General features: G+C 36.5%; 2 protein-coding genes across 2 annotated transcripts in view; one reads left to right on the top strand and one right to left on the bottom strand.

Annotated features, from left to right (window-relative positions):
- Positions 1 to 27,604, top strand: part of FBXL13 (F-box and leucine rich repeat protein 13) — a 185,494-nt gene that overhangs the window by 143,888 nt on the left and 14,002 nt on the right. Inside the window, 2 exon segments of the mRNA XM_032642583.1 lie at positions 16,534 to 16,573; positions 16,576 to 16,613. Coding sequence (XP_032498474.1) covers positions 16,534 to 16,573; positions 16,576 to 16,613 — 78 coding nt within the window.
- The window catches only part of LRRC17 (leucine rich repeat containing 17), a 101,559-nt gene that overhangs the window by 71,184 nt on the left and 2,771 nt on the right, over positions 1 to 27,604 (bottom strand). The gene's annotated exons all lie outside the window — the stretch shown is intronic.

The raw sequence follows: 27,604 nt of genomic DNA, 5'->3' as shown, positions 1-27,604 counted from the left end.
TGTGAGTAAGATCTGTTCCCTGCAGCCCAATTTGGAATGGTGTGACTAATTTAAATATGGTGTGGGTATAGTGGTAGAGGAAGCAGAGAAAAGGATCTATTAACTCAGTCTGTCTAACTCAGAAGCATGCAAATGCATGCTTGTTCAAGGAACTTTAGGTAGCTTAGTACTGCTAGAATATACTGTGAAAAGTAGATGTCACTGAGGGAATATCACGTTATCCCCAAGGAGCCTGGACTTGAATCAGTGGATGATGAAGTAGCATCTAGAAGGGGAGCCACAGTCAGAGTCAGCCTCCCATTTTAGATTTGGGTTATTCTCTGGGTGACAGACTGGAGGGGAGACCAGTGGGAGTTACTTCAGTAGTTAAAGAAAGAGATGAGGAGTTCTTGAACTACGTCATAGGACAGAAGTAGTATGGAAAGAACATATTCAAGACTACTTAGGTGGTAAAATTGAAAGAACTTGATGACTGATTAGATGTGGAAGATAAGAGCCTGGGGGTGAGGGGGAGCATAAGAATGATTCCAAAATCTGGCTTTGGGCGGATGGAAGTCCTACCTGAAAGAAACTTAGGTAGTGTAGGAAAAGTAACAGGTTTTGAGGGAAAGGTGATTTCAGTTTTATCAGACTGAGTTAGAGTGTGTGGGATATTAAGGCCAAAGGCTTGGGAGAGAGATCCTGAAGGAAGACTCAGATTTAGGAGTCATCAGCATGGAGGTGTGAATGTGGCCAAGATCCGGAGAGACAGTGTAGGGAGTAAGGAGAGATGTGCACCCAGGAAAAACACAATAGAACACCAATATTTAAAGAATGGGAAGAAGATGAATCCATGAAGGATACTAAAGATAGAAGATGAAAAATGTTGTAAGAGAATCAGGTGAGTGTAGTCATGTGTGGAATGTTGAGGGAATAACCAACAATGTCTAACAAAACAAAAATAAAATCGGAGAAAGACAAAAATTTGAAAGAACATTTACCATTAATTAAACAGATGCCTGCCAACTCCTCTGATATCATGTGCCTTCTCCTCTCATTCTCTTTCCTCCAGCCCCACTGCCACTTTCAAGCTCCTCAAACAAACCAAATTCTTTCCTACCTCAGGATCTTTATACATATTGTACTTTCTGCTTGGGATGCTCCTCCTCCCATTCTTGTGCTTGAGTAGGTAGATGCTAAGCAAGTAATCACTGATGTTCCTGACAATAGCTGTAGCATCTTGACATAGGCTGATAATGCCTTTTAAGATATTCTGGATGTAATTTTATAAATACTAAACATTAGGCATGCTATCTGTAATTATCAGAAAATCACACACTCACAAGCCTCTTAGCCTCATCCACCAGAGAGCAGACAGCAGAAGCAAGAACTACAATCCTGCAGCCTGTGGAACAAAAACCACATTCACAGGAAGACAGACAAGATGAAAAGGCAGAGGCCTATGTACCAGATGAAGGAACAAGATAAAACCCCAGAAAAACAACTAAATGAAGTGGAGATAGGCAACCCTCCCGAGAAAGAATTCAGAATAATGATAGTGAAGATGATCCAGGACCTTGGAAAAAGAATGGAGGCAAAGATCGAGAAGATGCAAGAAATGTTTAACAAAGACTTAGAATTAAAGAAAAAACACCTCGAGGATTTAAAGAAAAAACAAACAGAGATGAACAATACAATAACGGAAATAAAAAATACACTAGAAAGAATTAGTAGCAGAATAACTGAGGCAGAAGAACGGATAAGTGACCTGGAAGACAGAATGGTGGAATTCACTGCTGCGGAATAGAATAAAGAAAAAAGAATGAAAAGAAATGAAGACAGCCTAAGAGACCTCTGGGAAAACATTAAACGCAACAACATTTGCATTATATGCGTCCCAGAAGGAGAAGAGAGAGAGAAAGACCCGAGAAAATATTTCCCATGTTAGGGAAGTCGAAAACTTCCCTAACAGGGACAGGAAATAACCATCCAAGTCCAGGAAGTGCAGAGAGTCCAAGGCAGGATAAACCCAAGGAGAAACATGTCGAGACACACAGTAATCAATTTGGCAAAAATTAAAGACAAAGAAAAATTACTGAAAGCAGCAAGGGAAAAATGACAAATAGCATACAAGGGAACTCCCATAACATTAACAGCTGATTTCTCAGCAGCAACTCTACAAGCCAGAAAGGAATGGCATGACATATTTAAAGTGATGAAAGGGAAGAAGCTACAACCAAGATTACTCTACCTGGCAAGGATCTCATTCAGATTCCATGGAGAAATCAAAAGCAGTACAGGCAAGCTAAAGCTAAGAGAATTCAGCACCACCAAACCAGCTCTACAACAAATGCTAAAGGAACTTCTCTAAGTGGGAAATACAAGAGAAGAAAAGGACCTACAAAAACTAACCCCAAACAATTAAGAAAATGGGAATAGGAACATACATATCGATAATTACCTTAAATGTAAATGGTTTAAATGCTCCCATCAAAAGACACAGAATGGCTGAATGGATACAAAAACAAGACTCATACATATGCTGTCTACAAGAGACCCACTTCAGACCTAGGGACACATACAGACTGAAAGTGAGGAGATGGAAAAAGATATTCCATGCAAATGGAAATCAAAAGAAAGCTGGAGTAGCAATACTCATATGAGAAAAAATAGACTTTAAAATAAAGAATGTTACAAGAGACAAGGAAGGACACTACATAATGATCAAGGGATCAATCCAAGAAGGAGATATAACAATTATAAATATATATGCACCCAACATAGGAGCACCTCAATACATAAGGCAACTGCTAACAGCTATAAAAGAGGAAATCGACAGTAACACAGTAATAGTGGGGGACTTTAACACCTCATTTACACCAATGGACAGATCATCCAAAATGAAAATAAATAAGGAAACAGAAGCTTTAAATGACACAATAGACCAGATAGATTTAATTGATATTTATAGGACATTCCATCCCGAAACAGCAGATTACACTTTCTTCTCAAGTGCACATGGAACATTCTCCAAGAAAGATCACATCTTGGGTCACAAATCAAGCCACAGTAAATTTAAGAAAACTGAAATCATATCAAGCATCTTTTCTGACCACAACACTATGAGATTAAAAATCAATTACAGGGAAAAAAAACGTAAAAACATAAACACATGGAGGCTAAAAAGCACATTACTGAAAAACCAAGAGATCACTGAAGAAATCAAGGAGAAAATCAAAAAATACCTAGAGACAAATGACAATGAAAACACAACGATCCAAAACCTATGGGATGCAGCAAAAGCAGTTGTAAGAGGGAAGTTTATAGCAATACAAGCCTACTTCAAGAAACAACAAACTTCTCAAATAAACAATCTAACCTTACACCTAAAGGAGCTAGAGAAAGAGGAACAAACAAAACCCAAAGTTAGCAGAAATCATAAAGATCAGAGCATAAATAAATGAAATAGAAAAAAGAAAACAAGAGTAAAGATCAATAAAACTAAAAGCTGGTTCTTTGAGAAGATAAACAAAATTGATAAACCATTAGCCATACTCATCAAGAAAACGAGGGAGAGGACTCAAATCAATAAAATTAGAAATGAAAAAGGAGAAGTTACAACAGGCACCACAGAAATACAAAGCATCCTAAGAGACTACTACAAGCAACTCTATGCCAATAAAATGGACAACCTGGAAGAAATGGACAAATTCTTAGAAAGTTATAACCTTCCAAGACTGAACCAGGAAGAAATAGAAAATATGAACAGACCAATCACAAGTAATGAAATTGAAACTGTGATTTAAAATCTTCCAACAAACAGAAGTCCAGAACCAGATGGCTTCACAGGTGAATTCTATCAAACATTTAGAGAAGAGCTAACACCCATTCTTCTCAAACTCTTTCAGAAAATCGCAGAAGAAGGAACACTCCCAAACTCATTCTATGAGGCCACCATCACCCTGATACCAAAACCGGACAAAGATACTACAAAAAAAGAAAATTACAGACCAATATCACCCATGAATATAGATGCAAAAATCCTCAACAAAATACTAGCAAACAGAATCCAACAACACATGAAAAGGATCATACAACATGCAAGTGGGATTTGTCCCAGGGATGCAAGGATTCTTCAATATACACAAATCAATTAATGTGATACACCACATTAACAAACTGAAGAATAAAAACCAGATGATCATCTCGATAGATGCAGAAAAAGCTTCTGACAAAATTCAACACCCATTTATGATAAAAACTCTCCAGAAAGTTGGCATAGAGGGAACTTACCTCAACATAATAAAGGCCATATACAACAAACCCACAGCAAACATCATTCTCAATGGTGAAAATCTGAAACCATTTCTTCTAAGATTAGGAACAAGACAAGGATGTCCACTCTCACCACTATTTTTTTTTTTTTTTTTTTTTTTTTTATGGTACACGGGCCTCTCACTCTTGTGGCCTCTCCCGTTGCAGAGCACAGGCTCCGGACGCGCAGGCTCAGCGGCCATGGCTCACAGGCCCAGCCGCTCCACGGCATGTGGGATCCTCCCGGACCGGGGCACAAACCTGTGTCCCCTGCATTGGCAGGCAGACTCTCAACCACTGCGCCACCAGGGAAGCACTCACCACTATTATTCAACATAGTTTTGGAAGTCCTAGCCACAGCAACCAGAGAAGAAAAAGAAATAAAAGGAATACAAATTGGAAAAGAAGTAAAACTGTCACTGTTTGCAGATGACATGATACTATACATAGAGAATCCTAAAGATGCCACCAGAAAACTACTAGAGCTAATCAATGAATTTGGTAAAGTTGCAGGATACAAAATTAATGCACAGAAATCTCTTGAATTCCTATACACTAATGGTGCAAAATATGAAAGAGAAATTAAGGAAACACTCCCATTTACCACTGCAACAAAAAGAATAAAATACCAAGGAATAAACCTACCTAAGGAGACAAAAGACCTGTATGCAGAAAACTATAAGACACTGATGAAAGAAATTAAAGATGATACAAAGAGATGGAGAGATATACCATGTTCTTGGATTGGAAGAATCAATATTGTGAAAATGACTATACTACCCAAAGCAATCTACAGATTCAATGCAATCCCTATCAAGTTACCAATGGCATTTTTTACAGAACTAGAACAAAAAATCTTAAAATTTGTATGGAGACACAAAAGACCCCAAATAGCCAAAGCAGTTTTGAGGGAATAAAACGGAGCTGGAGGAATCAGACCCCCTGACTTCAGACTATACACAAAGCTACAGTAATCAAGACAATATGGTACTGACGCAAAAACAGAAATATAGATCAATGGAATAGGATAGAAAGCCCAGAGATAAACCCACGAACCTATGGTCAGCTAATCTCTGACAAAGGAGGCAAGGTTATACAATGGAGAAAAGACAGTCTCTTCAATAAGTGGTGCTGGGAAAACTGGACGGCTACATGTAAAAGAATGAAATTAGAACACTTCCTAACACCATACACAAAAATAAAGTCAAAATGGATTAGAGACCTATATGTAAGACCAACACTGTAAAATTCTTAGAGGAAAACATAGAAAGAACACTCTTTGATGTAAATCACACCAAGATCTTTTTTGATCCACCTCCTAGAGTGATGGAAATAAAAACAAAAATAAACAAATGGGACCTAATGAAACTTCAAAGCTTTTGCACAGCAAAGGAAACTACAAACAAGATGAAAAGACAACCCTCAGAATGGGAGAAAATATTTGCAAACGAATCAATGGACAAAGGATTAATCTCCAAAATATATAAACAGCTCATGCAGCTCAATATTAAAAAAACCAACAACCCAATCCAAAAATGGGCAGAAGACCTAAATAGACCTTTCTCCAAAGAAGATATACAGATGGCCAAGAGCAACATGTAAAGCTGCTCAACATGACTAATTATTAGAGAAATGCAAATCAAAACTACAGTGAGGTATCACCTCATACTAGTTAGAATGGGCATCAGAAAATCTACAAACAACAAATGCTGGAGAGGGTGTGGAGAAAAGGGAACTCTGTTGCACTGTTGGTGGGAATGTAAATTGATACAGCCACTATGGAGAACAGTATGGAGGTTCCTTGAAAAACTAAAAATAGAACTACTTATGACCCAGCAATCCCACTACTGGGCATATACCCAGAGAAAACCATAATTCAAAAGGACACATGCACCCCAATATTCACTGCAGCACTATTTACAATAGCCAGGTCATGGAAGCAACCTAAATGCCCATCGTCAGACAAATGGATAAAGAAGATGTGGTACTTATATACAGTGGAATATTACTCAGCCACAAAAAGGATTGAAACTGGGTCATTTGTAGAGACGTGGATGGATCTAGAGACTGTAATACAGAGTGAAGTAAGTCAGAAAGAGAAAAGCAAATATCGTATATTAAGACATATACGTGGAACCTAGTAAAATGGTACAGATGAACCAGTTTGCAGGGCAGAAATTGAGACACAGATATAGAGAACAAACATATGGACACCAAGGGGGGAAAGTGGTGGGGGTGATGGTGGTGGTGATGTGATGAATTGGGAGATTGGGATTGACATATATACAATAATATATATTAAATGGATAACTAATAAGAACCTGCTATATAAAAAAATAAATAAAATTAAAAAAAAATCACACTCTTAACCTAGGTCATTTCAAGGCAATATCAATAGGTTTTATTTTATTGATGCATTCTCTCTTTAAGAAAACACAAATCACATGGTGAGATTAATTACTCTAGATGGTTTTCTAAATAAGTAAGCGTTCTTTAGTTCCTAACATATTGTATCTTATCTCTGGCACATTACAGCGTAGTCTCTTAGAGGGGTGTTATGCTTTTAGATGGCCTCATTTGGGTAGCACCCAAATTATTTTCAAATTGAACTGCAAAACAAACAAAAAAACCCAGTAATCCTAATTGAATATTGGCGTGTGGTTTCCATCTTAATTTTAACTGTATATGTTATAAGGTCATTTAGTTTCAGATATTTCTAGCCAAAAAAAAAAAAGAAGCCAATGTGAGAACTTCAACAATATCTTCTATAACTGTCCCCTGCCTCCCCTCCAACCCTGCTGCCACTGCCATAGTTCAAGCACCATTTCTCCTTACTAACCTCTCTTGCCTTAAGTATCACTCTCCTCAAATCTGTTCTCCACTCTGCTGTGGTGTGATCTTGCACCATGCAAACCTGAGCCTTTCACTTCCTTGCTCAGACTTCTTCAGGAGCTCTACGCTGCTTTCAGCATAAAGTCTAAATAGTCTAGTGTGGAGGACCAAGCTCTTCCTGAGGTGGTTCCTGCCTACTTGTGCAGCCTCACTTCCAGATGACTCCCACCTTTCATCTTTGCTCCAGAGACACAGAACTGACTCTCCTACAGCTCCGCAAACATGTCATGCTCTCCTTGCCTTCCCATTGCTGTGAGTTAATCTCTCTGTCGGAAACAGCCTTTCTTCTTGTCCACCTAGTAAATTCTTGCTCATCCCTCAAGTTTCAGCTGTGTGAAGCTTTTCTGGAATTCCTGGGCAGGCTTAGGATCTACCTGCCTTGTGCTTCCGCTGTACTTTATAATGCCTCCAATAAAGCAATCAGCTCGATATATTTTAATATTTTTTTCCACGCCTGTCTCCTTACAAATTGTAAGTTTCTTGAGGGCAGAGGCTGGATCATCCTATCTTTGCGATGCCCAGCACTATGCTTAGTACATAGAGGCGTGTAAAATATTTGATCAGTGAGTCAGTGAGTGAGGGAATGAATGGATCTGGTACCGTTTCCTTCCTGTAAACCAAACACTTAGACTTTTAAAAATTCCACATTTTCTTAGCTGTGATCTGAGCTGGAGTGGGAGAGCTTACAGTTAGTTGCATGTCTTAATCTGATGATATGCTTTCAAGAGACCACCCATCTGCATGGAACACACATACAAATAAAGCCTGAGGTTTAGTGCAGCACAACCCCTAAAGGAGGAAGCACATGAAATCACTTGAGATTTAAGAAATAGAAAGAATGGGAGTTAAAAGAAAGCAGAATAACTCAGAGACAAATGGATTTGCCTTGGATTAAAAACAAAAAACACATTAGAAGTCTGCCCTACTGAACTTTTTCATATGAAGCTGGACCTCTCCTTAGTTCATTCCAGGCCCTTCTTCCCAGCCAGTGGCCTTATATGAGTCTGCTGGTCCCATCACTAGCAATAGTGGTTTTCCTCATAGAAGTTCCAGTCAATTTTCTCCTGTTTCCAGCAAAATGCCTACTAAAATCATTGCAAAAAGAAGTGACCAACCTGAGCTTGTCTTTTCCCTCAAGGAGAATATCTGGTTGATATAACTTTCCTCTCAACCTCCATCAGGTAGGAGGCAAGTAGAGTCAAGGTGACTTTTCTATTTCCAGGTAACAGAGATGCTTATTTTCCTTCCCTCCATAAACATATAGTGGACCAGTTTCTGTGTATTGACCAAAGCCTGCTTTCATTTAGCCTTGTAGGTTGGTAAATTAGGGTGGAAAGGTTGATACATTTTAAAAAGAAGTATGATACAAAATTCATACTAATAATCAAGTAAGTAGAAATAAATAAAAATAATTAAGAAGAAAAGGTAAATTATTTTTATAAAATTGTAATTGCTAACCAGAGTATAAAAGGGAAGATCACTTGTGAGGTTAAGATACATTTTCATGGACATTGTACAAGATAGCATTATCAATGATTTTAGAAAGAGGATGTGTTAATTGAGATAAAACATATTTCCAATAAAAGTTTTGTTCTTTACTCCTAAGAGAATGTGGTAGGCAACACCAAACAGAGCGAATCTTTCAGAAAGAAACATTATATAAATGTTAACACTGATTCACACAATTACAAAGGGAACTAGATTTCATCCAAGAATTCTGAGACTATGCCAGCAAGATAAGGGAAAACTGGGTCCATAAAAATAATTTTATAGACTACTCATTCATTCACAAATACTTATTCATTGTCAACTGTGTGTCAAACACTATGCAAGGTTATAGGAGTACTAAACTTACACAGTCCTGGTCTCAAGGTACAGCTTAGTGGTAAAACAACAACAAGAGTAACAACATTACATGGCTAAGAGTTACTAAAAGCATGAGTTCAGAGTGTGGCTTCACATCCTTACTGGTGTCACAACACTATGAGAGTTCAGGCAAGTTACTCTGTGCCTCCATTACCCTCTCTTTAAAACAATAATTATAATATTACTTTCCTCATAGTGTTGTGAGGATTTGTAAAGTGCTTAACATAAGTGTGTGGCACACGGTAAACATTCAATACATCTTAGCAATAATTTATTGGAATTATGTCATAATGAGGTATATTTGCTGTTATGGAGATATGTGCACTGCACTGCATCTTGGCAGCATGGATGAGTTGGAAAGTGAGTGCTTTTGTCTCTGTTGTCTCTGTGGAGGAGTGAAGAGATGCTCTTCAGCTTTTGAGGTGCAGCTAAGAGCTTCAGTAGGTGTTTGTGAGGTAAAGAAGAGAAGGGCATTCTCAATGAAGGAAGAAGCGGGGGGAAGGCATAGAGACATGACAGAGGGTTATATGTTGGGAGATCCACAGATGACTTTGTATTGGCATAGCATGGCCTGAGAAGATAGAGGATGTGGCAGGAGATGAGGATGGAGAAAGAGGAGGAGGGCAGAATGTGTATGGCCTCACAAAGCAATCCAGACTGTGCTATATGCAATGGGAGCCACTGAAGAACTCTGAGTAGGACTCATACAGATTTGTGTACACAGACATAATGGTAAGGGGGATCTATTTAAGAATGGGAAAGGTATTGCAATGACACTAGAAATAATGAGGTTTTGATCATGGTGGCAGATGAGGCATGCATAAGAGATTTTTAGGAGGTAGTATAGGTAGGGCGGGCTTGGTGATTGATTGGATATGGGGAGCAGTGGGGAGAGGAGTAGACACAGATAATATCCAGGTTTTTATCTGGTCAGTTGTGGATATGGTGGTACCATTAACCAGGAAAAGAATCCTAAGGATTAGGACTTGGACACAAGATGCTGAATTCCATTTCAACATGTTTCAATCCAGTACCAGGACACATCTCTCCTGACTAAGAGCTCACTTGGTCCTGGTTGACAAAAAAGACAGACACCCATTTGACTTCAGAATCTTCCCTTTTGTTTTGTTTTGTTTCTCAGTATGTTTGACAAGGAATCATAGGCATTCCATATATTACAATTTAAGCATTACTGAAAGCAGAAAATTTACACAAAGGATTTTCAACAACACCTTCTAACTGTATCCCCTCTATCACAACAACTTATATCCCATTTTACCCTCAAAAAAAAAAAAAAGCAGCAAGAAAGGAGGCTTCTTATGTTTGCTGTTAGGGACCTTTTGTTCTTTTCAGATTTCTCATGATCTACACCCCCAATAATTACATCAAAGTCCTCAGTCATCCTAGACTCCTGGGTACCTCATTCCATCTTATTTCATAGAATGTATTTTCCAACATCCTATATTCAAATATCCTAAATTGTATAGATTATATTTATAGATTTCTCAGAGAAATTTCCCCCTATATTTGTTTACCTTTGTAATTGTATTTTATGTGAATTTTCTGTTTATATTCTTTAGTCATTTATATATTGAGGGGTCTCAATATTCCTGCCAATTTGTATGAACTCCTTATAATAATGTAGTTATTAATCATTTGTCATATTTCCATATTTTCTCCATACTTTACAATGGCTTATGTCATGACTATGGAAGAGAGGTTTGTTTCAGTGTTTTAATATTGAAAGCCTACAAGCTACTGCTTATAAAGAGTATTCAAGAAAAAATGAATTAAAAGTTGGACAAACTACGCAATCTTATGTAATTTTATACAGATTTTTTCAAGAGACTTTCTTTAATCATATGCAGAACAGATTATAAAATTTATTTATGCTTATTTACTGTTCTGGTGTGCCTGTATTAAAGTGTTGACAGTTTCCAAACTGAAATATACCATAAACAAGGATGGTTTGTGGCCATCAGATAAACTACATTGTATTTTATTCTAAAGTTAGTATTCCATAATGCCTAGACCATCTTCCAGACTTTTTCTAAAAGCAGACTCTCAGAAGAAAAGCCATGTGCAAGTTGTAAAGACTAAATCTTTCAGATTGTGAAGCCGATTAACAAGGTTTCCTCAACAATATATAAAATTTGTTTTTTAATTATGACCAAATATTTAGTCTTATAATAGGGCAAAATACTGCTGTTTTTATTTTCCTCAGTGTGTTATCTTTTGCCAACGAACAACATAATTACACCAAGCAAAACAGTAACTCCATTTTGTAAATGCTCTTAACAGGAGTTTGGGAAAATTAAAAGACTGTTGCCTGTTAGAATGGCTATTACCAAAAAGATAAGAAATAACAAGTGTTTGTGAGAATGTGGAAAAATGGGACTGCTTGTGCACTGTTGGTAGGAATGTAAATTGGTATAGCCACTATGGAAAACAGTATGAGGGTTCCTCAAAAAATTAAAAATAGAACTATCATATGATCTAGTATTTCCAAAGGAAATGAAAACATTAATTTAGAAAGATATATGTAACTCCCCTGTTCACTGCAGCATTATTTACAATAGCCAAGACATGGGAACAACCAAAGTGTCCACTGATGGATGACTGGATAAAGAAAATGTGGTGTATATATATATTCAGCCATAAAAAAGAAGGAAATCTTGCCATTTGTGACAACATGGATGGACCTTGACGGCACAATGCCAAGTGAAAAAAGTCAGACACAGTGGGATAAATACTGTATGATCTCATTTATATGTGGAATCTAAAAACAAACAAACAAAAACCTCATAGACACAGAGAAGAGATTGGTAATTGGTGGAGGTGGGGTTGGGGGGTGTGGGCAAAATGGGTGAAGGGGGCTAAAAGGTACAAACTTCTAGTTATAAAATAAATAAGTCATGGGGTGTAAAGTACAGCATGGTGACTACAGTTAATAATAATGTATTGTATATCTGAAAGTTGCTAAGAGAGATCTTAGAAGTTCTCATCACTAGAAAAAAAATTGTAACTATATATGGTGACAGATGTTAAACAGACTTATTGTGATGGTCATTTCATGATATATACAAATACTGAATCACTATATGTACACCTAAAACTAATATAATGTTATATGTTAATTATATCTTAATAAAAAAGATTGTTAATAGGTAACACAACAAATTAACTGGGACAGCTAGTTGTTATGTCTAAAATAATCTTTTGTTCAAAGTACCTCTCAAACTATTCAGCAGGAAATAAGGGAAAGAATGATGGAAAAAAAGGTTTAAATAAATAACAGATTCTGTATTTAGAAGGAAGGATAGAATCAGAAAACTCAGCATTTTGCAACTTTCAGCAAAATAACAGATTTAGGCAAGGATCATCAATTAATGCTCAAATTATTGACTGAAACATTGTTGGGAAACAGGGAATTCATGTGGTCTCAAAGGATCACATCATGGATTATTTATTAAATAAACAGGAAAAATACAGTTCTAATGAAACTGCACCTAGGTAGCAGTTTTACAGAAAATGTTTACCTAGAATCTAATCATAAGGAACAGTCAGACAAATCCAGAATGTGGGACATTTTATGTAATGGCTGGCCTGGGATCTTGAAAGACAACATTTAAAGAAAAAAAAAGCTAAAGAGACATGCAACCAAATGCAACGTGTGAACTCTGAGGACTGGATAAAAAGCAAATTTGAATATTGACTCTATGTTATATAGTATGGTAGTACTGTTAATCTTCAGTATCATATTATATATACATAATCCTATATAGTTACATAGGAAAATGTCCTTATTCCTAGGAAGATGCATATAGAATATTCAGAGGTAAAGCATCAAGATAGCTGAAACTTATTTTCAAATGGTTCACACTACACATATGAATTTAAATATCAGTAAAACTATCACAGCAATTAAGCAAAATGTGGCAAAGTATTTATAATTGGTGAATTTAGGTAAAGGATATACAAGTGTTCATTATATACCATTCTTTGAACCTGGCTATAGATTTGAATATTTTCAAAATAAAGAGTTGGGGGAAGCATGTTTTATGTTTATGTTGGTGATATTCTAAGCCTGGAGTAGTATGACTCAGTCATATAGTAAGTACACACAGACACACATACCATTCCAACATTTGGTAACTCGTTCATTGCTGATGTCTATCTACATCAGCTAAACAATTCCAGATGTAAAATTGGGGGGAAGAAAGAATAGTTTTCAAAGGATTTGTTTGCTCCCAACTATCTGGTGTACATCTATCTGTTCCTGGCAGCATGTACTGTTCCCACCCACTACTCCCAGTGACCCCAATCTGAACTATTTTCCAAACAACTCACACTTTCCAAATGAAGCCTTTGTTCATGCTGCGTCCTCAGTCTGAAACACTGTTCCTTCCCTTTGTCAAAATCTTACCCAGACTTTAAGGCTTAATTCAGATTCTTCCTCTGTGAAAGTCTCTTCTAGACTGTCACCTATTCCTTCCAACTAAAAGCAATCACCCCCTGCCCTGTGATCTCTATACCTCTTTTGAAACACATCCTCATTCTTTTTGCATTATTGTTACTTATTCCCTAAAGAGGGAAAGTTTTGTTTAACATGTTGCATAGGATAAAATCCACATTCCAGAATAATGTACGAGGCTCTCATGGCTTGGTGCCTGCTTCCTTTTGAGTCTTAAGTCTTGACACTCCCTTCAATGGACCAGAGCTAATATAAGCCAATTTTTCACTAGGGACGCCTGGACCTCTAAGATCCAGGTCTCTCAATTCCATGGCCTATGAAGGAGCAAAGCGCTCCCCAGGATTCCTATGAATTCCTAGGGCTTCGCATTCTCATACAACCTGTAACGCTAGTGACTTCTCCAGGCTACCACACCATCTGCTTTCTTTTGCATTTTACCTGATTACAAAATTTAGCCCCTTCTAAATTTTGGGAAAATAAACCAGAACCTTTCCTGCAAAGCATTCGTGAGTTTGGCTGACTTTTGAGGGAGATGAAGGAGGATTTACATTTTCATGATGCTACAACTTCCCTGAAAATTTAAGTACCCACCTGCTCTTTGCCTCACTGAGGCCCACTCACTCCATCTGGTTGGCTCCTCTTTGCTTCTTTCTTTGTCTTGTCCTCCCACCTTCCTCTTTTTATCCCTCCCAGAAGTAAAAGCTTGGCACAGCCAACCCCCAGGACTTTCCCCCTCAAGCATTTAACAAGGTATTAAACAAAACAAAACAAAAACAAAACCCTGCAGTTTATTCCTTAACAGAAATTCTTAGATCAGCTTTTCAGATATTTAAAAAATCCATGTAAATCTAATCATGCCATGCTATATAGTTCCATATACATTCCATACTATTTCATACCTCAATGCTTTTGCACATTCTGTTCCTTCAGCCTGGAATGTCCTTCCCTTTGTAGCTTTCTTGGCAATTTACACTTCCCCACTCATGACCCTCCCCGCTCATGACTCTCCTCCATGCAGTCTTCTCTAATCCAAAGTAGTGCTCTCATCTTTCCTCTTTGGTTCAACCACTGTGTACAGTATTTACCTTCCACAGGGTTGTAATGATCTAGTGTACATGTCTGTCATTAATGCCAGACTATAGGATCCTTGACAGTAAACACTGCACCTCATTGACCTTTATACTCCCAGCTTCTATCCCAGAGCCTGAACAATATAATACATGCTAAATAAATACTTATCGAATGATGAATTAAGAATGAATGAATTTTACCTAGACCTGAGATGTAAGACTTTCTAAGGTGTAAAGAAAGACTGTAAAATGTTGGAACCATCACTTGCTTCACCTTCTAATTTGGAGCATTTATAAGCTTTACAATGCCAAGGCATCTTATTATCTGTCCTTTTAATTATAGCCATCCTAGTAGGTATGTAGTATTTAGTATCTCACTGTGGTTTTGATTTGTATTTACTTAATGGCTAATGATATTTAATTAATTAAATTTTGAGGCCATACATTTTAATGAACAACCATAGTGATGAAATGTGGCACTCCATTTTAATACTAATTAATATTTTAAAATAATTTTGAACAAAATGGTAAAGATATTATAGTCTGTTAAATGTCATATTTAACAAGTATACTTCATTACAGCTCATCTTTAAAAAATTCTAACATGGCTACATAGACATAAAAAAAAAGTGAAAACTTCAGAGAAACTATTCAGAGATAGTTTCATAAGACAAATTCCACATCGAATAATAAAACATATTTAGCTATTATCAAGTACAGGGCAAAGAGAAAAACTTTGCATCTCTTACTTGATATTTTTGTTCAAACAATTTAGTTTCTGTTGGGGTAGTATCTAAACTCCAATTCTTCTAACATGAATAAAACAGCATCCACATCTGGAACCCAGACCACGTGTGATGGCTTCACAGGGTTTGCCCATTCTTTGTTTTGAAATAAGGAGACAGAAAACATAATGTGCTCCTAGCAAAAGAATCCACATTTGCAATAAAATTAAAAGTATAAATGGAGTGATTTTATTTTTGTGTGGTATACAGGACTGTTAAATGAGATTAGAAATTGCAATTTAAACAGTGGCTTCAATGAAGCAGAACTTCAAGCACTTTTCTCCTTGATCTGGCTTTTGTTTTTGAAAAATGAAAGGGCCTAATATGTACATCAGTGAAAAAAGCGGGATATAATATTTGCAGGACCCATTTTCAATTACAATCCAAATGTGGTTTTTATGATCAATAAAATGTAAACCAGTCCTGCAAATAAAATGTAAAAAGGACAAATCATATACCATTTCTGGCATTTTCCCTGCCAGCCAGCTCTGGGACCATAGAATGAGGAAAATGGTCTAGGAAGCATATCTAACAGAAATAGAAAAGTAATATGATCCTGAATGCAAAACAGGAGGATGGCATCTATAATGCACATTAGTCAGTTCCTTATCTGAATGTTGTGCCAGTTTAGGGCAGGAAGGTACGGAGAAATGAGCCAGCAAAACCACACATAAAAAAATGAAGGGCTAAAAGTACAATCTGTATTTTTTTAAGATATTTCTTCTCCCTCCAAGCAGTTAAACATAATAAAATGAGCTAAAGATTTTCAGATGTTTAGGCTAGGCATAAAAAAGAATTTATTGATAAATAGATTCATTAGCCACATGAAGTGTCTTCAAAACAAAGCTGTAAGCTTAGGGGTCTTTAAGGTTTCTTTATATTGATTCGTATAACATTTACCTGGAAACAGAAGGCAAGATAAGAAGTTTCCTGCCTCTGGGATTTCTAACACTTTTTGTAAAACATTAGAGACAACCTGAAAATTTTATTTAACAATGCTGTCTAACCAAAGTGATTTTATGATTTGTTAAGTGTAAAGAAATAGAAGACAGGAGCTAAATTTTTTTAGTTTGCATAACTGTTATCTCATTGGAAATATACCTTCCATACTAAATTATAATCATCAAATAATCTTTATATTAAACATTTTTAGGGTTTGATGACACTTTCCAGGCATAAAAAATTAAAGGAACTTTATCTGAGTGTGATAAAATCACTGATATTGGAATTCAGGTAAGATAATTACAGTTCTTCATTAAAGAATTAAGAGTGAAAATTAAGCACAAATCAAATAATCTTTGTAGGTCACAACAGAAAAAAGAAGTGGATTGGAACTGTAACAATACATATGTGATCCTGGTTGAGCCAAGATTAACATCTGCCAATAGTCAGGTCTCCACAGCCCAAGGTGACTGAGAGGTTTGCTTTCCCATTTTTCTTGTCTACTCTCTCCCTTCCAGATGTCAGACTTACAGTATAACTAGGGATGGGTTGACATTTTACTTGTAGAATGATGAACTGCAATGTGGTAAAAGTCTCATATAATGGAAGTGTTCTGTAGATAATCTGTGTTATATCATCTAACCATAAAAATTGGGGGACTCTGAAAACATATACCAGGTACTTAACAATTAGGGACTTAAGTTACTCAAACATAGATGGTAGCATAGTTTACCAGGATGGAAAGCATGAGACAAGTAACTGGATAGGATAAATGATTATGTGCTCAAATGGTACTTTAAGAACTCATGAGAAGTACATTTCCTAGACCTGGTGTTGAGTGATATATAGGAAGTCATAAAGTAGCTATTGTGAGTAAGCCACATGTAATGTTTATCACAGCATTAAGCAACTCAATTTGCTGTTAAAAGAAGAAAAGTTGCAATCATATGTCACACATGTATTGAACCAGAGCAAAATCTGGTTACTTATTAGTAAAATAATGGAAGATAACATTCTTAAAGGGAACTAATAATCTAGGAATGAGGAAACTGTTAAATGCATCAGAAACTCCATTTAAAGTATCCTGAGAGTTCAAAACCCCAAGCATTTATGAAAATCTGGGGCTAAACTCAGAAAAAAATTTTTTTAAACAGAAACCGTTATTGAGATAAAAGGATTTATCTCACATGTGGAAAGATACTACAAATGATGGATGAAAAGTCCACCAGAGCATGGCAGACTTGAAGTTAAGCTCTCTTCCATGAATTTGAAATGGACTTTGCAAGTCCTAACATTACTAATAGAAGAGTGTTAAAATATTATATGAACTGGTGGGCTATAGAGAGGGACAGGCCAAACGGTGCTCTAGACTTTAGCATAGAATTCTAGTGTTCTGAAGCTCAAGGAATCTTAGAACCAGTTAAACCACTCTGTACTTTTATAAGTGAGGAAACTAAGGCCCAGAGGGCTTAAATGATTAGTCCAAAGTCCCATGCCATCTCAGCAAACTAATCTAACTCATCTAGTTTTACAGAAACGAAGAGTAGAAGTGGAGAACTGCTGTTCTAAATGGTTGATTGGCAACGTGACAGTGGGGAAAATTGTTTTCAAATGATTTTTGCTGTATTTCACTGCATCTGGACAATGTAATGGTACTTAAGAGGAAAATGTAACACCATTAGGGAGTCTCCTTTTAGAGGTATTAGTGTCAAGCAATGTCAATCTCCCCCAGTTTCAGACCCTGGTTCCAAAGGTTCTAGCAGGTTCCTAAGAAATCTACCTAGTAGTACATTCAATTGTATAAAGTAAAAAGAACAAACACTATCTTTCAAAACAAAGATCCCAGAGAGGACTAACAACTTGCATATAGGACAAGATTGTAACTACAATAACAAAAGGGGTTATAATGCATGTAACCCACTAGAAGAAAAAGCCAAGAGGTTCCTGTAAGGCTAAACCATGGTTTACCTACTGCAGTTCATTTAAGGATTAAACATGCATTTACATAAAACTTTATCCATGAATATGATCTAGTCAGGCTTTCAAAAGGTCTTTGACAAAGTGATAGAATAAAGTTTATTAAAATAAAACGGTTAAGTGTTAACATTTCTAATATTGGGTTATATTTCTTATATGGTGATCAGTCACATTTGATGAACAACTACAAATCATTCAGAAGTATTGAAACCTACCACGGTGATGACATACATGGCCTCTTAATATCCATCACTTATTAATTTTAAAATGCTTCTTTGGATGAGAGAGAGGGCTGACCAAAGTCTGAGGCTACATATCAGGAAGCCACTGCTTTCTGCCATTTATCTTTGAGTCTACAGGTTCCAGGCCTTTTTATTTTCATTCTTTGGAGCCTGAAAAATCATACTATTTTTAGGTGCTCTGAGATCTTAGATGAAAGCATTTACCCATATGCTAACTATATGATCATACAACTGAGTTTGGCCTAGCTCTAAAAAATGTAACCTTTTAAAAATTGGTATGTATTGATTTTCAGTGACCTAAAAGAAAATAAAACAGGGGGAATACAAGCACATGGAAATACAGAATAATTATTAGTTGCATAAGATCAGCTGTTCTATTCAAGTTCATGAAAAAAAATTTTTCTCTTTCTGATCATCCCTCTTTTTCTCCTCCCTGCTTTTGGAGTGTGTGTGTGTGTGTGTGTGTGTGTGCACTCGAGTGTTGTGGCATTTAACCTCCTTTTACCTCTTCCAAGGATCCAAGGTTCACACTTCTGGGCATGTAGTAATCCTTCTCCTCCTTCCCTCCTCCAGCCCAATTATTAAGTTGCAAAAGAGATGAAACAAAGAAGGGGGAGGAGAAAGTGACACATGAGTCAATTTCACAATTCCTTATCTGGATTTACAAGAGAGGGGGAAGAGAATAAACTAAGGTGGTTAAACTGAGATGTTTAGGTTATCCTAAATTTATCAGGAAATTTTTTCTTATTACTTTAGAAGGTAACTATAGGAGATTTTCTTTTTAGCTTAAAACATTGAAAACTACATAATGATTTAATGAGAAAAAGGAGGAGATGAGCATTTTTACCCTGATTTGGTTTTGCACAAATCATGAACATTACAGGAATAAAAAATTACCTCATTTTAGTTTTACTGGAAACCACAGCACATGCAGTTTGAGTGTCTGGAGCCTCAGATGTATTGACTTTTTAGAATCTGGTTTTAATTACTTTCCCCAACTTTAGTTTTGTTCTGAGAACTTTAGACATTCAACGATCATGTTAAACTAAAATTATTTGGTGCTCTTGAAAGACACATTTATTTTGGAAGCAATGTTTGATACAGTCATAATTGAGCATTTCTTAAGAAACCTTTTCCTTGAGCATTTTGCGAATTTAAATAACAGACTGTCAAGTTTGGCAAAAAATTGGTCTAACTGGGATGTTACAATACAAATAAGTTGGAAGCTCTGTCTTATTAAGTTGTTTGGATAGAACCAAAGGAATAAATAAAATTATTTACTCTAGTTGCTTTTTACATTCGCTTAATCTAGTTTTTATTTCTCACTCCCTTTTTTGGGGAATGAAGTATGCTATAAATACATTAATGCAATATCCATACATATGAATGTGCATATTTTTCTTTATGCAGGTATTTGAGAGTGAAAACCTTGGCGATTGACCAAAATTTTTTATTATTTCAGTTTTCATATGTTGAGGTAGTTGATTAAGATACAGCAATAGTAGCAGGATACAAAATTAATGCACAGAAATCTCTGGCATTCCTATATACTAATGATGAAAAATCTGAAAGTGAAATCAAGAAAACACTCCCATCTACCATTGCAACAAAAAGAATAAAATATCTAGGAATAAACCTACCTAAGGAGACAAAAGACCTGTATGCAGAAAATTATAAGACACTGATGAAAGAAATTAAAGATGATACAAATAGATGGAGAGATATACCATGTTCTTGGATGGGAAGAATCAACATTGTGAAAATGACTCTACTACCCAAAGCAATCTACAGATTCAATGCAATCCCTATCAAACTACCACTGGCATTTTTCACAGAACTAGAACAAAAAATTTCGCAATTTGTATGGAAACACAAAAGACCCCGAATAGCCAAAGCAATCTTGAGAACGAAAAAAGGAGCTGGAGGAATCAGGCTCCCTGACTTCAGACTATACTACAAAGCAACAGTAATCAAGACAGTATGGTACTGGCACAAAAACAGAAAGATAGATCAGTGGAACAGGATAGAAAGCCCGGAGATAAACCCACACACATATGGACACCTTATCTTTGATAAAGGAGGCAGGAATGTACAGTGGAGAAAGGACAGCCTCTTCAATAAATGGTGCTGGGAAAACTGGACAGGTACATGTAAAAGTATGAGATTAGATCACTCCCTAACACCATACACAAAAATAAGCTCAAAATGGATTAAAGACCTAAATGTAAGGCCAGAAACTATCAAACTCTTAGAAGAAAACATAGGAAGAACACTCTATGACATAAATCACAGCAAGATCCTTTCTGACCCACCTCCTAGAGTAATGGAAATAAAAACAAAAATAAACAAATGGGACCTAATGAAACTTCAAAGCTTTTGCACAGCAAAGGAAACCATAACCAAGACTAAAAGACAACCCTCAGAATGGGAGAAAACATTTGCAAATGAAGCAACTGACAAAGGATTAATCTCCAAAATTTATAAGCAGCTCATGCAGCTCAACAACAAAAAAACAAACAACCCCATCCAAAAATGGGCAGAAGACCTAAACAGACATTTCTCCAAAGAAGATATACAGAATGCCAACAAACACATGAAAGAATGCTCAACATCATTAATCATTAGAGAAATGCAAATCAAAACTACAATGAGATATCAACTCACACCAGTCAGAATGGCCATCATCAAAAAATCTATAAACAATAAATGCTGGAGAGGGTGTGGAGAAAAGGGGACACTCTTGCACTGCTGGTGGGAATGTGAATTGGTTCAGCCACTATGGAGAACAGTATGGAGGTTCCTTAAAAAACTACAAATAGAATTACCATATGACCCAGCAATCCCACTACTGGGCATATACCCTGAGAAAACCAAAATTCAAAAAGAGTCATGTACCAAAATGTTCATTGCAGCTCTATTTACAATAGCCAGGACATGGAAACAACCTAAGCGCCCATCATCGGATGAATGGATAAAGAAGATGTGGCACATATACACAATGGAATATTACTCAGCCTTAAAAAGAAATGAAATTGAGCTATTTGTAATGAGATGGATAGACCTAGAGTCTGTCATACAGAGTGAAGTAAGTCAGAAAGAAAAAGACAAATACCGTATGCTAACACATATATATGGAATTTAAGGGAAAAAAATGTCATGAAGAACCTAGGGGTAAGACAGGAATAAAGACGCAGACCTACTGGAGCACGGACTTGAGGATATGGGGAGGGGGAAGGGTGAGTTTTGACAGGGCGAGAGAGAGTCATGGACATATACACACTAACAAACGTAGTAAGGTAGATAGCTGGGGGGAAGCAGCCGCAAGGCACAGGGATATTAGCTCGGTGCTTTGTGACAGCCTGGAAGGGTGGGATGGGGAGAGTGGGAGGGAGGGAGACGCAAGAGGGAAGACATATGGGAACATATGTATATGTATAGCTGATTCACTTTGTTATAAAGCAGAAACTAACACACCATTGTAAAGTAATTATACCCCAATAAAGATGTTAAAAAAAAAAAAGGAACAGCAATAAAGAGGAGAAAATCAGGTTTAGTTATGTCTCACCACAAGGACTTACACATGTATGTAAACACTGAAAATATGCCTGTGTGTGTTTACATGTAAGTATGTATGTAAATGTATACCTATGTGTAGTGTATGTGTGCAAATTAAATATTTACAAGTTTCAGCATGTTAGATTACATATATTTACATGTAAATACATGTAAGTATATACCTAATTGTCTAGCACATGTGTGTAAATTAAATATATGTACACATCTTAGTGGTTGTTAGACTACATGAATATGTCAATGTGTGTGGATATTTATTATGCCCAAATTGTGTATACAGATGTTATAAGATTATTTATTTCTGGACTAACACCAAATAAATGATGGTCAATATTCAAGACAAATAAAATTAGTTTGTTAAAGAATTACCTTTTTGTTTATACTTTAACTTTAAAAATTAAATATCTATGTAAATGGCAAGGCTCTTTTTCCTACAGTAAGGAAATTCAGAATATGCTCTTAGAAGAAATAATTTTTCTTTTTACAAACAAAACATTTTATTGAAGTGCAGTTGAATTATAATGTTGTGTGAATTTCTGTTTCACAGCAAAATGACAGTGATAAATTTATATATACATTCTTTTTCTTTTAACATCCTTATTGGAGTTTAACTGCTTTACAACGTTGTGTTAGTTTCTCCTGTATAACAAAGTGAATAAGCTATACATATACATATATTCCCATAATCCCTCCCTCTTGCATTTCCTTCCCACCCTCCCTATGCCATCCCTCTAGGTGGTCACAAAGCACCGAGCTGATCTCCCTGTGCTATGTAGCTGCTTCCCACTAGCTACCTATTTTACACCGGGCAATGTTTATATGTCAGTGCTACTCTTTCACTTCGTCACATCTTACACTTCCTCCTCCGCTTGTCCTCAAGTCCATCCTCTATGTCTGTATCTTTATTCCTGTCCTGCCCCTAGGTTCTTCAGAACCATTTTTTTTTCTTTTTAGATTCCATATATATGTGTTAGCATATGATATTTGTTTCTCTCTTTCAGACTTACTTCACTCTGTATGACAGAATCTAGGTCCATCCACCTCACTAAAAATAACTCAATTTCATTTCATTTTATGGCTGAGTAATATCCCATTGTATATATGTGCCACATCTTCTTTACCCATTCTTCTGTCGATGGACACTTAGGTTACTTCCATGTCCTGGCTATTGTAAATAGTGCTGCAATGAACATTGTGGTACATGTCTCTTTTTGAATTATGGTTTTCTCAGGGTCCTTCCCAGTAGTGGGATTGCTGGGTCATAAGTAGTTCTATTTTTAGTTTTTCAAGGAACCTCCATATTGTTCTCCATAGTGGCTGTATCAATTTACATTCCCACCAACAGTGCAAGAGGGTTCCCTTTCCCCACACCCTCTCCAGCATTTAGTGTTTGTAGATTTTTTGATGACGGTCATTCTGACCGGTGTGAGGTGATACCTCATTGTAGTTTTGATTTGCATTTCTCTAATGATTAGTGATGTTGAGCATCCTTTCATGTGTTTGTTGGCAATCTGTATATCTTCTTTGGAGAAATGTCTATTTACATCTTCTGCCCATTTCTGGATTGGGTTGTTTTTTTTTGATATTGAGCTGCATGAGCTGCTTGTATATTTTGGAGATGAATCCTTTGTCAGTTGCTTCATTTGCAAATATTTTCTCCCATTCTGAGGGTTGTCTTTTCGTCTTGTTTATGGTTTCCTTTGCTGTGCAAAAGCTTTTAAGTTTCATTAGGTCCCATCTGTTTATTTCCATCTCTCTAGGAGGTGGGTCAAAAAGGATCTTGCTGTGATTTATGTCATAGAGTGTTCTGCCTATGTTTTCCTCTAAGAGTTTTATAGTGTCTGGCCTTACATTTAGGTTTTTAATCCATTTTGAGTTTATTTTTGTGTATGGTGTTAGGAAATGTTCTAGTTTCATCCTTTTACATGTAGCTGTCCAGTTTTCCCAGCACCACTTATTGAAGAGGCTGTCTTTTCTCCATTGTATATTCTTGCCTCCTTTATCAAAGATAAGGTGACCATATGTGCGTGGTTTTATCTCTGGGCTTTCTATCCTGTTACATTGATCTATCTTTCTGTTTTTGTGCCAGTAACATACTGTCTTGATTACTGTAGCTTTGAAGTATAGTCTGAAGTCAGGGAGCCTGATTCCTCCAGCTCCGTTTTTCTTTCTCAAGATCGATTTGGCTATTCAGGGTCTTTTGTATTTCCATACAAATTGTGAAATTTTTTTCTGTGAAAAATGCCATTGGTACTTTGACAGGGATTGCATTGAATCTGTAGATTACTTAGGGTAGTACAGTCATTTCCACAATGTTGATTCTTCCAATCCAAGAACATGGTATATCTCCCCGTCTGTCTGTATCACCTTTAATTTCTTTCATCAGAGTCTTATAGTTTTCTGCATACAGGTCTTTTGTCTCCTTAGGTAAGTTTATTCCTAGGTATTTTATTCTTTCTGTTGCAGTGGTAAATGGGAGTGTTTCCTTAATTTCTCTTTCAGATTTTTCATCATTAGTGTATAGGAATGCCAGAGATTTCTGTGAATTAATATTGTATCCTGCTACTTTACCAAATCCATTGATTAGCTCTAGTAGTTTTCTGGTAGCATCTTTAGGATTCTCCATGTATAGTATCATGTCATCTGCAAACTGTGACAGTTTTACTTCTTCTTTTCTGATTTAGATTCCTTTTATTTTTTTGTCTTCGCTGATTGCTGTGGCCAAAACTTCCAAAACTATGTTGAATATTAGTGGTGAGAGTGGGCAACCTTGTCTTGTTCCTGATTTTAGTGGAAATGGTTTCAGTTTTTCACCATTAAGAACGATGTTGGCTGTGGGTCTGTCATATATGTCCTTTATTATGTTGAGGTAAGTTCCCTCTATGCCTACTTTCTGGAGGGTTTTTTTTAATCATAAATGGTGTTGAATTTTGTTGAAAGCTTTTTCTGCATCTATTGAGATGATCATATGGGTTTTATCCTTCAATTTGTTAATATCGTGTATCACATTGATTTGTGTGTATTGAAGAATCCTTGCATCCCTGGGATAAACCCTACTTGATCACGGTGTACGATCCTTTTAATGTGCTGTTGGATTCTGTCTGATAGTATTTTGTTGAGGATTTTTGCATCTACGTTCATCAGTGATATTTGCCTGTAGTTTTCTCTCTTTGTGACATCTTTGTGTGGTTTTGGTATCAGGGTGATGGTGGCCTCATAGAATGAGTTTGGGAGTGTTCCTCCCTCTCCTATATTTTGGAAGAGTTTGAGAAGGACAGGTGTTAGCTCTTCTCTAAATGTTTGATAGAATTCACCTGTGAAGCCATCTGGCCCTGGGCTTTTGTTTGTTGGAAGATTTTTAATCACAGTTTCAATTTCAGTGCTTGTGATTGGTCTGTTTATATTTTCTATTTCTTCCTGGTTTAGTCTCAGAAGGTAGTGCTTTTCTAAGAATTTGTCCATTTCTTCCAGGTTGTCCATTTTATTGGCCTATAGTTGCTTGTAGTAATCTCTCATGATTCTTTGTATTTCTGCAGTGTCAGTTGTTACTTCTCCTTTTTCATTTCTAATTTTATTGATTTGAGTCTTCTCCAAGACCCAAGAAAAATCTTGATGAGTCTGGCTAATGGTTTATCAATTTTGTTTATCTTCTCAAAGAACCAGCTTTTGGTTTATTGATCTTTGCTATTGTTTCCTTCATTTCTTTTTCATTTATTGTTGATCTAATCTTTATGATTTCTTTCCATCTGCTAACTCTAGGGCTTTTTGGTTCTTCCTTCTCTAATTGCTTCAGGTGTAAGGTTTGGTTGTTTACATGAGATGTTTCTTGTTTTTTTTTTTTTTTTCGATACACGGGCCTCTCACTACTGTGGCCTCTCCCGTTGCAGAGCACAGGCTCCGGATGCGCAGGCTCAGTGGCCATGGCTCACGGGCCCAGCCACTCCGCGGTATGTGGGATCTTCCCGGACTGGAGCATGAACCCGTGTCCCCTGCATCGGCAGGCAGACTCTCAACCACTACGCCACCAGGGAAGCCCTGTTTCTTGTTTCTTGATGTAGGATTGTATTGCTATAAACTTCCTTCTTAGAACTTCTTTTGCTGCATCCCATAGGTTTTGGGTCGTCGTGTTTTCATTGTCATTGGTTTCTAGGTATTTTTTGATTTCCTCTTTGATTTCTTCAGTGATCTCTTGGTTATTTAGTAGTGTATTATTTAGCCTCCATATGTTTATTTTTTTTTCAGCTTTTTTTCCTGTAATTGATATCTAGTCTCATAATGTTGTGGTCAGAAAGGATATTTGAGATACTGTAGTTATGAATTCAGTTTATAAGTTAGAACTGTGGAAATTGTATTTCAGCCTTTGAAGCAGCACAAAATAGTCTTCATTATAGAAAATAGTTCTTGGTAGCACAAGATTTTTCTGTAATTATCCATAGGAAACCCCACCCCACCCCCAAACAGAAGTTGGTAGCAGGATTAATCAGAATGTAATGAGGCAAATAGTCAAGAGATGGTGTTATGAGTATGCACCATGAGGTGAGCTTTTTTGAGACTGGGAGCTGCCACCTGTCGAGGTGGTTTAAATCAGGATTTTGGCAGAAGCACATTATTGTGACAGTCAGTAAATGTTAGTGAAACTCAGTCTCTTCTACATACCCAACTTAGGAATGCAGTCATTAAGCCCCCATACTGTGACTCAGCTCATAAGATACAGAGAAGAAATTATTTAACTCACTAAGCGATTTGGAAGTTGTCTTCAAGATTGTTAACCCACAGCAAAATTGGTTGATACATGGGATGGAAGTCAAAATTGGTAATTTTTAATATTCTCTCCATTTTCACTATAAAAGATTAAGAATCTCAGTCTAACATTTTCTGAGAAAAGAAAATCAACAGCATTGATATATGTGTAATTCTGTAACACTGTAGCCAGAAGAGCATATAATAATCTTATCAGTAGGGGGGGAAATGGAATTTCATGAATGATTATGTTGAAAAATGTCTGCAGACTTAAGTACTTAATACAACTTACATGCCTCTAAAGGAAAATATGAATTATAAAGGAGGAAAAGTTCTGACTTATTTCTCAGATCTGCACTGATTTATGCCAAGCATAATGCCTTGGACTCATCTTTGTGCCTCAGATTTTCCATGAGTGAGAATGCTACCATGAATGTATCATAGACCTTGTAATCATTTTTATAAGTTATTCTTAATTTAAAACCTCTGAGAAAGTTTAACTTCAAAGAATATCAGAGCTTTAAAAAAAGGCTTAAAGCAGAAGTGATTCAAGCAGTCCAAGATATTGACAGATGCTACTGAAAAGGGTTTGCAGACACCAAGAGCCTTGAATCTCCCTTTGAAGCTTGTTTCATCTTTCAATAAACTATTCTTATTGTTTAAATATTCCTTCTTGCTTTACATTTTCTCCAGTTCCTTGAACTCTAACCATTCTCTAAGCAGAAAACAATGTTATCCTACCCCTTGCAA

The sequence above is a fragment of the Phocoena sinus genome, chromosome 9 (genome assembly GCF_008692025.1).
Source record: "Phocoena sinus isolate mPhoSin1 chromosome 9, mPhoSin1.pri, whole genome shotgun sequence".
In the NCBI taxonomy this organism is placed as follows: Eukaryota; Metazoa; Chordata; class Mammalia; order Artiodactyla; family Phocoenidae; genus Phocoena; species Phocoena sinus.
Note: the sequence above shows the minus strand (reverse complement) of the source record. Positions and strands in the feature narration are given on the sequence as shown.